Raw genomic sequence first — 14616 nt, 5'->3', positions numbered from 1 at the left:
GAAGTATGGTATTTGACTATTAATAGTATTAACATAGATTAGTAAAGATACTTTGCCGCCTTGAAATTGAAGGAAGCCACAAACGTCTTATTAGTAAATTCTTTTTTTGAATTCTTGACAAATAAAAACATTTTTAGAAAAAAATTACGAATAAATAACTAATTTAATAACTGCGTAATTTACATAATAAATAAATAATTATTTCAAATATTTTAGGGACATTTTGGCACGGAGACGTGGAAAAACTTTTTTACGCAACTATTTCAATTCTCTAAACCGGTTACATTTTCTTGTTAGGAGTGGGTAATCTTTACTAATCTATGAGTATTAATGAAAATATCAATCGAAATGTCGTAAGCTAACCTAAATAAGTCCAAAAATATTTTAAAACATTTGTGATTATTTTAATAAATCAGTAATAAAAGAATCATGTTCGATCATAATGATTGAAAAAGCATGGGATTAGCTGAAGCTAAAGTGACGTCAACTGGCGGTAAACAGCTAAATGTGGGCCGAACACTTATTTGATGAATCAGTGTTTATTTTTCGATGTTGATAAGTTTATATCTGTCGAAACGTTATAAAACCTAAATAACTAGAAGCAAAATTTTAATTTCTGAAGAATGCCTTTCGCTATCGTAGGTTTGTAGTTAATTTTGTTAAATACTTCGTGATATCACGTTCCAACCATAGACTTAAAATTTGACATCATGGTGCCAACATACAACGTTTGTCAAGTATCCGACTGTTTTCTCGCAACATTCCGTTTAACGTGGTAAAATATGTTTTTTTTTACAAATAAATAACTCTTATTTAAAAAAAAAATAACAGTGAGATGGGGTTATGATACACATACGCAAATAATAAAACACTTTCCCAAAAAACTGTCAAGTACTCTATTCATGTGCGTGTGGCAAAAACACAATTGGCTTAGGGACGGCGATCTGAGATCGATGAATCGGAGGATCAATCTTTTGGAACCAAAAATCGATGATTTTAATAGATCTCCAGTAGTGGACCGATTCAGTGAATCGATCTTTCAACCCAAAAAATCGAAATTCGATTTTTAAATAATTGATTGAGCATTAACAATCATAGTTATAGACTTTTTGCTGACGGATATGTAGTTCTTTAATCCAGACGACCTTATTTTCGCCATCTCGCAGGCTTTGCTCCTGAAAAGATCGAAGATCGATCTTTGGAGAATCAATTGTTTGGACCTCGATTTTTTTGTGGATAGATTTATCATACTTTTATTCGAATCGATTCAAGGATCGATGTGTCAAAAACCTAGCAACACGATAGTCAGTAGCGCCCTTTCCACAAGTACAGAAAAATTGGCGACTTAAATGTTAACTTGTGCTGTAAATGAAAAGTTATATTGCGATTTGCGTATTTTCTTTAGTACTGTCATGTCAATAACAAGTCTGTTCGCTGAAAAACATGGGTTAATAAAATTTGTAAGTACTCTTGAAATCAATAACGACTATTGAATATCCGAAAAATATTGTAGGTTCACGTTAGCTGCATATGTGGGCTACTACAAACATGTATTAATTACAAAAAAATATTTGTGTATTTTAAATTATTATGAAGCAAACATAATACTGAATAATAAAAATTATATTAAATTAATTTGAAAATAATTAAAAATATTTCATAATCGGAATATTGTTTATCTGCTAGGGTTTATACCATTTTATACTGTTTTCTAATTACTAAAAATTATAATTATAGCGTCTTACTGAATATATTTGACGGCGCATGCCTTTGCCATCTATTAAGCTGTGACGGAACAAGATTGTCAGCTGGCACCAGGGGGGGCACACTTCCATACAAAATATTTTTTGTGCAGATACTAGCGCCACGTAACAACTCGCCCCGGAAGCTTCAAATTAAAATGGCGACGGAGTGTCAAAATGATGTGTCTGTTGTCAAATGTCTGCAACTTCGTTAATCGTTTCTAATTTGAAAAGTTGTTTTTGCACTTCAGAGAGACACCGTTGCGACAACTGCACATATTTGATACCTCCCACGTAAGTTGTATCTTTAAGATCAACTGTAAAGGAGCGTGATTCAAAGATTCATCTTTCTGAAATTTTGTTAAGTATGTAAATGTAGTTTTGTTCTTGTATCAAAATTGAGAAAGAAAAAATATAATGTAAATGTGAATCTTTGGAACACAGTCATTTATAGTTCGTGTTTTGAAGATACAACTTATAATTTACCTAATACACTTAACTTATTATTTTAATACATATAATGAATAATTAATATATAATAGGTATCTATAGGTATGTATGTAAAACCCATGAGTAGTTTTGGGGCAGGCCACTAGGGGCGCTTTAGGGGGGACAAAAAATACGTAGAGTTGCCTCTCTATAACATGTATAATAATACTCTATGGCTGGCACTCTAGCGGAGCGTCTTGTCGATGGAGCGCCGCCACTTTTTTTAGAGGAGTTAAAAAAAGGCGGGAACGGCGAGCGCACCACGTCTTAGGCGAATCGCTATTGTTTCGCGCAATTTTTCAATTATCTTTGTTTTCTAATACAATTGTTTGTGTGTGTGTGATGTGTGATATTTTCAATTATTCGGAACTGATCTTGCTGATTTAACGTGCATAACTTTATTGGAATAAAATAACTTTCGGTTTGTGATCTGGCTTTCAAATAATTTTAATCGCCCAAACACCCACGTGAAACGTTATGGCCGATCCTTATGTAGGCGGGGAACCGTCTATATATTTAATAATAGACATTTTGTTTATGCCGATATCTCCAACATTGTGATCTGCTATTTTTAATTCCTTAGGGGTAACATTGTTAGGGGGGAGGGGGTTCTGTGTCTTTAATCGTAATAGACAGATACCTGACTTTTTTTTACCGAATCACTAATCTATATACCGAATATGTATAATGACGGCTGGTAGATATAACAACGAATTCTAGAACTAAATTAAAACCGGACTAGTGCGAGTTAATCTCGCGTGGGGAGACTCACGTACAAATTTAACACTGTAAATGGAAAATATTATCCCATACGTAAATCGTAATATATGAGAAAATACCAACCAACCCAACATACCAAGGGTACATACCAAGCTTACTAACTGAAAATCTATAGTCAGATATCCAAATTAGGGACGATCTTTACCCATCCGTTTAATGGATGGAAGCATAATAACATAAATTTAATTAAAAAAATAAATTAACAACTTACTTATAGTCTTACGAGAAACTAAAAAAATCAGAGATCAATACGAATATTACACTCGTATTGATCTTTGTGTTATTTTTATTCTGTATTTTACCAAATGGTATAGATTCTACTTCTTCTTTAGTTGAATGCATCTCTAGGAAGAGTATTTAATCTGATTTTAGTTTTGTAGCCAAAGTCAAACATTGTTTCGTAAGGACTAAGTACGATTTATTCCTGCGTAATGAGCTCTGTGCTTCATAATTTGACTAAAACGCAATGCGTTTCTGAATTCCTGTTTCGCTCCGGCGACGACAAGAGTACCGCATGTCTACCCGTGGGTATCTTAGAAGGCGACTAAGTGTACTTATCAAGTAGATGGTTGATGCAGATGCAGCGTCTACTTGGGCATTTAACATCTTACTGCGACGGTCTGCTGAATTCCCAAGGTGTCCTACTTGGTGAAAATCTCTTTGTAAGATCTGCCTGATAAGCTACCACCCTCACGCCGGAGTCTGTTAATTATGATGCGTCGTGCTTCGGTAGTGCGCCTGGGAGCCTGATCATCCCCTTGCATTCTTTCGTGGTGCTTCCGAAGGTGTGTCTTTCGGGTCCAGTGGGTTCTTTAGATATCGTTGCCTCGGTGGCGTAGTACCTATTTTGGGGCAGGGAGATCCGGTAACACGGTTATAAACTGGCCGCCCGCCTGTTACCTCTGGCCTGGGAGGCTGTCCCGCCAACCGGCAAAAAGGATAACTGAAATTAAATCACTATAATAGCATTCCAGATATATTAAGCCATTATTTAATATTCCTCGAGCAAGAACCAATTATACACAAAATTCAGTTTTCTGCCGCGTTATCGATACGTGTAACAAACATTATTCAAACTCAGACTTCTTTTATTTCAGTATAACCTCACTAAAACGCAATTAAAAATATGCACGTAACATTACAATGACAAATATACCCGCATTGATATACATTATACACCATACACACAGACACAAACACACACACACAAACACATACACACACATATGAACATCCTGACATATACTAATTAAGCCAAACACAACTATTAACTTGTTAAGTTTATTGTACCTGCTTGTAATTGTCATCTCTCATAGTTATTATTTAGTGTAATCAAATCTTTGGCCATATTATAAGCAACAAATTGTATTCTTCTATTATCGATAATTGAATAAATAAATAATTGTAACTTGTATAATCTTACGTATGTTTTATACTTTAATTACAGACTTGGACGGCGGGGTTAATCGCCGCTTTGAAGAGTCACGCGGCCCACCACGGTCCTGCCCCGCCTTCTGGACAGCCATGCGTTTCGGGTAGAGGTTGGACACCATGATGCACCTTTGCCATATATGCAAGAAAATTTCAGTAAACCTTTATATATGCTGTACTATTTGCGATCTACAATTCGACCTAGAATGCCTCAGAAAATATAGACCCCATACAAGATTGCCTAGCAACGTCCCTCAAATCGAAATAGAAAATTGGTATTGTTCTAGAACTTGTGCACGTAATGTACTGATTTGTATTGATGACGATGACGATGATGATGATGCTGATTCCGTCATTACCATTGAAAGTGATGATGATTCGAAGGACGGTAAAACAAAACCAAGCTCCATCATAACTTTGAAAGACGATTCCAATGAATCGACCAGTTGTTCCGAAATAGAGGAACCGCCCCGGAGTAACTGCCCTGATAATGTTACACAAAATCGAGATATGAAGCAGAGCATGGAAAAGCTGAAAAGAAGCAATAAAATAATTAAACAACAATTTAAAGCAATGAGGAAATCCCATGCCCGTTGCAAAGACGCACATGAGTCCTACGAGCAAAATGACATGTTGAATGAATTAGAAATACTAGGAGTTCCCGAAACCCCAAGTGAAAATTTAGTTCAACTACTCACGCACATATTTAATAAAGTGGGAGTGTATGTAACAGAAGCAGACGTAGATTACGTACAACGCATTCGTCTAGGCCTATCTAAAGCAGCCGTCCCGTTTGATGCTAGAGAAACCATGCATAACCCGATCGTAGTCAAGTTCGTCCGTCGACTGTTGAAAGTTCAATTATTAAAGGCTTCGAAAAGGATGGGACCGATCACTACTGAAAATGTAGTAAAATGTGAACCAAGACCGATTGGTATATACGAACGTTTGATCGTCCCGAAACGAGAACTATTCCGCGAGGTTTACTACAGATCAAAATTATTTCATTATGAAAATTGCTGGGTCGAGAACGGAAATATATATGTCGTAGACAAAGGGGGGAGGGGACCCTACCACATTGATTCGTTCCATTTTATGGACCATTTTATTGGAAGAGTTACTCCTGCACCTAAGGTAAAATAGATACCAATTATTATTATTATTATTGTAATTTTTATCTTGATACATGATACAAAAATCCGACTGCTCAAAAATATAACTTATGGTCACTCCCAAAATTCGGAGAAATAATGACCCTTTATAATTCCTACAGTCGACTCTCGTTAATTCAAAACTCGAGGGGCTCTTAAAATATTACGCATTATCGAGTGTTTATGTTTGTGTGTTTGTTTTTATTTATTACTTATGTATGTTAAAATCCGTTAACAGTTTGTGCTGTGGGGCATGCCTAAGAATGAGACATAGGTACATTCGCTCGGAAATCATTACCCTCTGCAGTCGGGTATTAACATTTGTGTGTGCTTTTATATAATATGTATGCGACACTATATAATAAGTATGAAACTATCTCAGTAAGTAATTACCTACAATTTCTTTACAGTCACCATAAAAGTTTGTATTGAGCTATTTCTGTACTTAACTCACTTATGAGAATCAATATGTATAATATACAGGGTGAATTTTTCAAATGGGCCTTCAGGGTCAAATCCGAAACTATAAGGATTAGCGAATAATGCTGAAAGGAGTTACGAGGCCGATTTTGATAAAAACTAAAACTGCATCATCAGTTTTTTTATATATCTTCCCTAGCTGGGAATCGAACGAGTTCATTTTGAAAAAAAAAATACACTCTTTGTATTATTCCACTATGTGATAGTGTCGCTTATTCGGATCAAATTCTGGGAAGTAATAATAAATTACAAACTAAAAGTATCTTATAAGTACATTCTGAGTTTACACGATTCCATGATCCTATATGAAATACTATGGGATTGGTATAGATAAGGTTGGAGCAGAGAAAATACAACTCAGCTATTTCACAACACACGAGCGACAGCCCGGCTACCGATTATCGGTGCAACGGTCATTTTCCGCTGCGACACGGGCTGTCGTTTATTTATTAGATTCCTAACTACTTATTGTTTTTTCCCAAAAACAGAAGTAATCAACCATTATTCAATCCTAACGTTAAACTATCAAAAAATATGTTTATTTTCAGGGTTCCGTACCCAAAGGGCAACACGGAAGGAGTCACAGGATGGAAGATCATAGATGGCTCTAATTGCACGTTGGTGTAGTGTAAACAATCATCGAAAACTTTTTAAATAACTGAAACATTTCAATTATTTTAAGAGTACTGGATTTAACTTTTAATCCTTCGACAATTTAAAGATATAATAGATATAGATTATTAAATAATATGTTCAATATGAGCTTTATTACTTTATGCACATTGAATAATTGGATGGATAGTGTAAAGCGTGTCTTAGAAGGTTTTTAACCAAAAAATATCTGTACTAATGTACGGTATAATAATGTCACGCTAAAATCATTCCAATATTTTGAAAATAGCAATTTAAAATAACTGTTGTTTTAAACGCAGCTATCTGCAATTTACATTACTTTTATAAATTATAAGACGTAGAGTAAGCAATTGATTGGTTATTTATTTTATGGTTATGTATTTCAGGAACTCATTTTAATAAGTTATAATTGTTAGTTAAATTATAACATTCTTTCTTCGTGCAATCTTATATGTGTAAAATCTTTGGTCCATTCTGTCAATTTTCGAAGGCATGTAAATAATGAAATTAAAAAATAACAATTTTATTAAAAGAAAATTATTAACCGAATTATTCAAGAGTTTAAAAATATATATTTTAAATTTATCGAATTTAAATAATGATGTGCTATAACTTAATACTCTATACGTACATAAAAATATACTTAAGCAAAGTTAAGTAACATAACAAATACTTTAATTTGCGTGTATCCTCTAGCCCCGATAACATTCTACTTATCTTCGCAATGGCATTAAAACCTGTTTGTACCCTGTACTTTGCGATATGTAATCCCAAGCGGCCAAAAGGTATTGCATTAATTCTATCTTTAAAGGCAATTCTATCTCCCGAATCGTAATAGATACTTGAATTTTTTACAGTGTTTAAGTATTAATCTTCATAGAAAAGCCGATCAGCTTTCAAATGTTATTCGAATTATTAATAGAACCGAAATAGTATATTTCATTTAATTTAATGTTACAATTAGATATGAACTTTTTTTTGGCATATTATAGATGAACTCTAATGTGAAGACATGTCCGGGATCTGCAGTGGCCCCTTTTCTGAATACCTTCCTTCTGGGTAACAGTCAATTCATGCGGTACCCACTTGTCCAGCTTTTTCACTTTACCGATTTATGCCAAGTGAGTCAAGATTTGTTTACTTTGATACATTGCACATTAATTCCAGCCAAAGTGCACTCCGCGTGCACTGTGGCACTTTAATTATTTTCTACTATTGGACATACTTTCATTATTTAATTATTGGATATATATGTACTTATTGTATGTTCATTTTGCTTTTTCTATTTTACCTGATAGATATATATACTTGAAATGTAAAGATACTTAGTTGTAATGAGTCAATTTAGTATAAATGTGATTTAAAATTAAATTAATTAATGCCATATGTAATATAGAATGTAACATTCAATTATATGAGTATACGAAAATATTTAACACTTCTAATATTATTTAAATTCTGTAATGATTTGGTGTTGCTAAGTACGCGCCTTCGGGTAGAAATTAGTCGGTCGTCAATAAATACTATGTACTCGTAAGGTATGTACTATGTAAGAATCACACTGTTTGATATCCTTATCATAAAAAAGATTTTCTTTCAAATAAAAACCTTGTCAGACAAACACTTAATTGTCTAAGTACTTGTAGTAGTTTATAAGGCTATTTTTTCTATGTTTACTTGCCTATTGCATGCATTTATTGGGGTACTTTAAAATAATCTTCAAAGACCCTAGATACTTTACTTGTAAGACAGTTATATGATGTTAGATAATAAGTAATTTTTAAGATTCGATGAAACATTTAATTGTTTAGCTTTTGAGGCCCCATAGCCATTCTATTTGTAGCGTGTAATAGCAGTGTTAAGCGCTGTTATGGTGTATGTGCCATGGCACTGTTTCGAAGTGTCCCATCATAGTTCTCGGGAGGAGTTGGTGACAGATGCCTGTGCGCAGCCGTTACCATTTCATATTTTATTTCTCGTCACCTGTTTGATTATTGCTGCTAAATGGCAGAAAAGCTGCACGAAAAGTTGCAGTTTGGAGTGTGAACCTCTATTTGTATAGTAAGAGACAGTGGCATGGAGATGATGATGCAATCTGACGATGCATACTGTAAGATCAGCTTATATGTAGTGTAGTATTTAGTAGTTCGAACTTTCGAAGTCATAATGAAATTAAACGGGAAGTCTCACTTACAAAGAGGCAAAATGTATTGATTGTTGTATCATAATACTCGTATACGAGAAATGCTGCTGTCAGAGCTTATTTGCGTGTGTCTGGTAGGTACTTACGTATTATTATATCAAAGTATTGGAGAAATGTGTATTAAATCAATACAAAAGCTCGTAATGGTTGTTTAATCTTTAAGTACATAGGTATAACTTTTGTCCCTGTAGTTCCGGGATCAGAATAGGGCTACGCTATCCTCTGCCTGTCGTAGGAGGAGCTAAGAGGTACTTTCGGGGTCGCGGGCGGCAAGAGTTGAAGCTCAAGCCGCCCGGCTTACGACCCCGGGAAGAACGATGGTATGTGTGACCCACAGGCCTATTTGACAAAACAAATACAGGTCTGTGGTGTGACCGCATAGAGTCGAACGCTCCACAAGGAGAAGCTTCATGATCATCTGGATGGAGCCCTTGGAGATCCCGGATTCCTCTACGCAGCGCCGAGGATGGCCACCGGGGGGCTTTTTGTGCAGTAAAAGTCCCCCGTAACCCGTCGTCGCTCCCGCGGCGTCGAGTAACTTTTGAATGTTTCTCCCTCGTTAACAAAAAGAAAACAAAAAAAAAATCTTTAGATTAGCTTAGGGCTCGTACACAAAACTGCGATGCGACGCGACGCGAATTCGCAACGCAGAAAATTGTGACACGAATTGCTGCGATGCGATATCGTGCGGCATAGCGTCTCCCAGGGTGACCATTCTACCGACAACCGTCAACCGTACGGAACGTATTTTGAAAATTAGGTCGTGACACAGATCGTAAAAAGAAGTGTGCACTTTTGTTTTTGCTTAGGAGATACAGGAAAGAGTAACAAAGAAGATTTTAAGTTCATCCATTTATCATATATCATTTATTTTATTTTATTTAGTTTCCCAAAGAGTCCCGTTCCTTAATCAGTAATATGAAAAGTCAACGTCGTACTTTGTCATTTTTTACATTAAAGTATACGTCTTCCCACCTAACAAATACAGGTCTGTGCAACTTCCCCACACGCTGTCTCAGAACGAACTAAAAATGGCGTCAACAAGTGTGACGAAACATCGCAGGAATGCGCGATGCGAATTAATTCGCAATTTTTGCGATGCGTCGAGGGAGCTCGCAGATTTTTACGATACGACGTCGCAATGCAGTTTTGTGTACGAGCCCTTAGTAAACAGATGTCTGTTTTAAGTTGAAAATCCTACATACATATTGTATGTATCTAACAAGATTTTATTATTATTATACAATAATACTAGTTGTATCCATATCGACCACCCACTACCGTTCCTCGCCTTAAGGAGCGTATCTTAATTTGAATGTGTAGTTATAATCATTATAATATTAATTAATATAATCTTATCTTAAAATGTCTTAATACACTTATGGAATCGTATCTTATAATTGTATCTTCACAATAGATACACAATATAGGTACATAATATTAGGACATAGTGTGTTCTATTGGTGGCAAAATGGGGGCTCTACAAGTTCCCTTTTAGAGATTTATAAAATTACTTGTGAAATAAGATATACTTCTTAGTCTGGAAGCGTCATTCCGCCCCGAGGCCCGGGGCTCCGACGAGCTTAGTCCGCCAGTCTTTGACGAGTGTAATGAATTTCTGAAGAAATAGTAATTAGTAAGTAGTATTGCATAAGGAAATCATAATTATTTTCCACGATAAAATGAGCAATCGATCAAAAAATTACCTCCTAAGTATTTACAATAATAAAATTATTCGGTAAAATGCATATTTCACATTCATAATACATGATTTAAAATCACAGACCTGTTTTAAAATGTTCTTATACTATTCGAATTGTAAATTTATGGCAAAGGGTTTGTAAATATTTGACTAATTAATATTTATTTAGAATAATGGATGTATTTTCGAGACGCCCTAACCCTATACAGTCAATTTGTAGTAGCTTGCTCTGGTCTGTCGCACTCACTTACGACGGTGGTTTGAAAAGTTCTCGGCCTAACCCAGATTGAAGGAAACTTGCAAACAAATTTACATTCATTCTATAGTTTCATATAAATTGTTTCCTAAGTTTTATTGCGATAAGTTGCTGAATTCTTTTTTTTGTATTTTTTTCGAGCGTATCTGCTAGTCTATAGAAAAATACACAACAGCCAGTTAAGCGCCGTGGTTAAGAATTTCATCAACAAAAGAATTGAAGCAAAATCCAATTTAATAAGTTAAAAAGATCAAATAAGTGTTTTGATAAAAGAAGTGAACATAGAATGTTTTTTTTCTTGGTCGAGCCGAGAACTTCTTTCCTTTTCACACAGCCCTCGCATACCTTTTAGCTGTAATCCGTCATATTTGTAATTTAAATTGCAAGCTGCTGATACATAAAATAAATCCATCTGGTTATAATATGACGTTTTATTTTAAAAACACCTTTTCCTATTATTAAGATGGTAGAACACGTTGTGGTTTGACGGGTATGGTAAGGGAAAGACATAATATGTGAGGCGTACTAAATTACACCTGTATACCAATTGTTGAATGTTAAGAAAAAAATTAACGAAAAATATAAAACCGACTTCCATGTCACTACAAAGTAAAAAATAATAATTAAAATAAATGTTGGTTTAGTACATACTTCTGAAATCGGCGCTCAATATATTTCGTTGGATAACGATGTAAACAGCGTGTCTAATATGAGCACCGACTTCAGAAATATGTACTAAACCAACATTTATTTGAATTATTTTTTATCATCCTTTTTGTGATTATATACTTAAGTTTATATTATTTATATAAATAAAATGGATTAATATGATATAAAATTTTATAAACTTGATCATGAATAAAGGTAAGGTCTGTATCGTACCCACCCGCAAGCAGGGCGCTGGCGCGCCCTGCTTTCTTAGTTTTATATTGCCTTATACTTATTTTCCAACCTAATACGATACGAAACACTATAGGCGAGGCTAAATGAAATGTTATATTATTGGCTAGGATAGATTGGGACAAAAAAGTAAATAAATCAAATTAAGTGGTACACTCTGCGAGTGAGTCAGGCCAATTCACCAAGAAAAAGTACAACGTAAAAGTTAACCATATTTTATATTTGTAAGAAGTAATTGTCAAGTTACTGTGGCTAATCATTAGGATTGAAAACTTAAAGGTCACATTTTATACCGTATGTGACTACAAAGTCTAGCTTTGATACTGTTTATAAATATCCGAAAGCATCAAATGTATAACTAATACGGTTTAGGCAAGAAGCAACCTTGCTTTATAAGGGTTAAGACCTTGAAGGGCAAAATTTTCATCCTATGTGTCTGCTTAGTGACGTTAATACATATATGAAAACATATAATGGCTAACTCCTAAGGTTTACGTTGGAAGCACACCAGCATCATCAGAGTGAAAGAGTTGAAGGACATTTTCTTCATTACATGTATCGGCTTAGGAACTGTAAAATATGTGTCAAAGCACAAAATGGCTTATTCATGTGGTTTAGGCTGGACGTACCTCTGTATCATCAGATCTGAGGAGTTGAAGGTCAAATTTTTCATCCTATGTCTCTGTCTAACAACTTTATTACAACAAACGTCTAATCTATATACTTTACATGGGAGGCACCTCTGCATCATCAGGGTTGAAGGTTCAAGGTCATATTTTCCATCATATGTATCTACTCAAGGACCTTATCACAAATTCGTAAGCTCCAAATGTCTTACTTCTGTGGTTGAGGTAGGAGGCTCCTCTGCATATCAGGGTTGAAGAGTTGAAGGTCGAATTTTTCATCATATTATGTTAATCTTGATACTCAAAGTTTATTTTAAGTTTCATGAGGATTGGGTGGCCAGAAGGTATATATCATAAAATATGTAAAAACAGGGGTAGTGATGATGAGTTCCACCCCATAACTCAAAATTCTAATCATCAGACCATACCTATGTTAAGGTAGAATAGTACCGCAATGAATCACCCTTTCATATGAAAAAAAGAAAATTGAAATTGGTTAAGAAATACTCGAGTTAATCAAGTTTATAAGAAATCGGGATTTTTCCAATTTTCCAGGAAAACTGGCGAACAAATTTCCTCGAAATGGGTCCCCCTGTGAAATTAGCCGCACAGAATGGCGGTTGAATCATGTCGATCAGTCGCAGCATCGCGAAAAAATCGCTGGATATACATAAAAAAAGAAGAAATATACGCGACGAATAGATAATCTCTCTTCCTTTGGGAAGTCGGTTAAAAATATAGCCCACATGTAGTTTTATGGTTAAGAACAACGTTATTCTTAGACGCTACATGCTACGACGTGCTACGTGCTACGCGCTATGAGATACGAGATGCCTCGGCGAACGCCAAACCGATTACCTTCGACGTTATTTTTTTCTTTGACGACTTAAGTATTCGTTTATATAATCGATATGTTACAGCCAAAGTGATAAATTCAGATATTATACATAATATTTTGCCATTATGTATAATATTTACTCAATTTGGTCAAAGTGATAAATAACACGGAATTAATCACATTAACCAGCCATTATATAGGGTGGCGCAATAATCAATCCTAAAAACTTTCATACCGGCTTGGTATTGGTTAGGTTAGGTTGGAACATAAAAGAAAATAGAAAACTAAGAGAGAAGGGCGCAGGGGCGCCCTGCGAGCGGTTAAGGCCAATTCACGATAATCGTACTTCAGGCTTTTACAATAACATATTTATTACTTTGACTAACTTTAACATGCTATTATATATAACAGCCGGATACAGTGATTAATTTATCACATTGTCTGGACAAATTAGTTATTATACGTAATAACCATTCATTATGTAAAATAGCTCTTTGATCACTTTGACTGTAACAGATGAATATTTCATTTTAACCCATTTCTTGAATTTTCTTGAGACTTGTTAAACTTGAGGCTTTACTTGAGATATCAACGACAATAATATATTTGCAGTATATTTATTGTTAAAATGTACCATATTGTACTATCTTTACACAATAAGAGAAAAAGGTAGTTGTTGCTTGAACTTGTAAATTGGACAACATTTTTAAAGTTATACCCAGATCTAAGCATGTCAAACATGTTCGAGCTGAAAATAGGTTATTTTATATTATTATTTCAAATTGCTAGTTCTGCCGCCCTCTAAGAACTGTCGCGGGCCAGACCCAGGGCGGGCCGCATCGAGTCCACAGTTCATCAGAAATCAGGAAATGGCCAAAAACACTGGTGAGGTGTGCGAAGCATCGAATGCAGATTGCAGTAGAATTTGTAACTTTGAACGTGGTTATAGTCGCCTATGCACATCTGTAGCCAGCCTCAGATAAGGTTAGATTTTATCTGAGATGGGCATCAGATGCATTGCTACCTCTGAGAATTAATTTGAAATGCGTCAGATAAGTATGTCTCCCTTACTGCACCCTTCAAACCAGAACACAGCAGCGCTTAGCGGTGGACCCTCTTGAGTCGAACCACGAACATAGGGTTCTAACACCTTCTAATTAATAATGTTTTAAATAAGAATGTATTTGTAACGTTACAGCATTTATCTATAACCTAGTATACGTAGTTAAAAGATTTACAGTAATTATTTCGTTAACAATGGATACTATAATTTATAGTACCATGTCAGTAAATTTCATGATTGATAGAAAAGATACCTAACATCTTTTAAAAAGTGGCGCTCTAAACGTTCGTCTCTTCCTGTTATGATGGAACCAAAAATATCT

The 14616-nt window shown here is 35.0% G+C and overlaps 1 protein-coding gene across 1 annotated transcript; it reads left to right on the top strand.

Moving 5' to 3' along the window:
• Positions 1 to 447: 447 nt before the first annotated feature.
• Positions 448 to 11274, top strand: LOC140743193 (uncharacterized). Its single transcript, XM_073074258.1, has 3 exons — positions 448 to 642; positions 4459 to 5576; positions 6622 to 11274. Exons 2-3 carry the CDS (start codon positions 4563 to 4565, stop codon positions 6682 to 6684), a joined length of 1077 nt encoding a protein of 358 aa, XP_072930359.1. The 5' UTR covers positions 448 to 642; positions 4459 to 4562; the 3' UTR covers positions 6685 to 11274.
• Positions 11275 to 14616: the final 3342 nt, after the last annotated feature.

This window comes from Epargyreus clarus, unplaced genomic scaffold (assembly GCF_041222505.1).
Source record: "Epargyreus clarus isolate Ecla_fem2 unplaced genomic scaffold, WU_Ecla_fem_2.2 ptg000007l, whole genome shotgun sequence".
Classification (NCBI taxonomy): Eukaryota; Metazoa; Arthropoda; class Insecta; order Lepidoptera; family Hesperiidae; genus Epargyreus; species Epargyreus clarus.
The sequence above is the reverse complement of the archived record's forward strand: the minus strand, read 5'-3'. Positions and strand labels throughout refer to the sequence as shown.

Coding starts and splice junctions, on each gene's coding strand:
- LOC140743193 (XM_073074258.1), top strand. CDS start 4,563: ATGATGCACCTTTGCCATATATGCAAGAAAATTTCAGTAAACCTTTAT. Junction 5,577..6,621: donor GAGTTACTCCTGCACCTAAG/GTAAAATAGATA, acceptor GTTTATTTTCAG/GGTTCCGTACCCAAAGGGCA.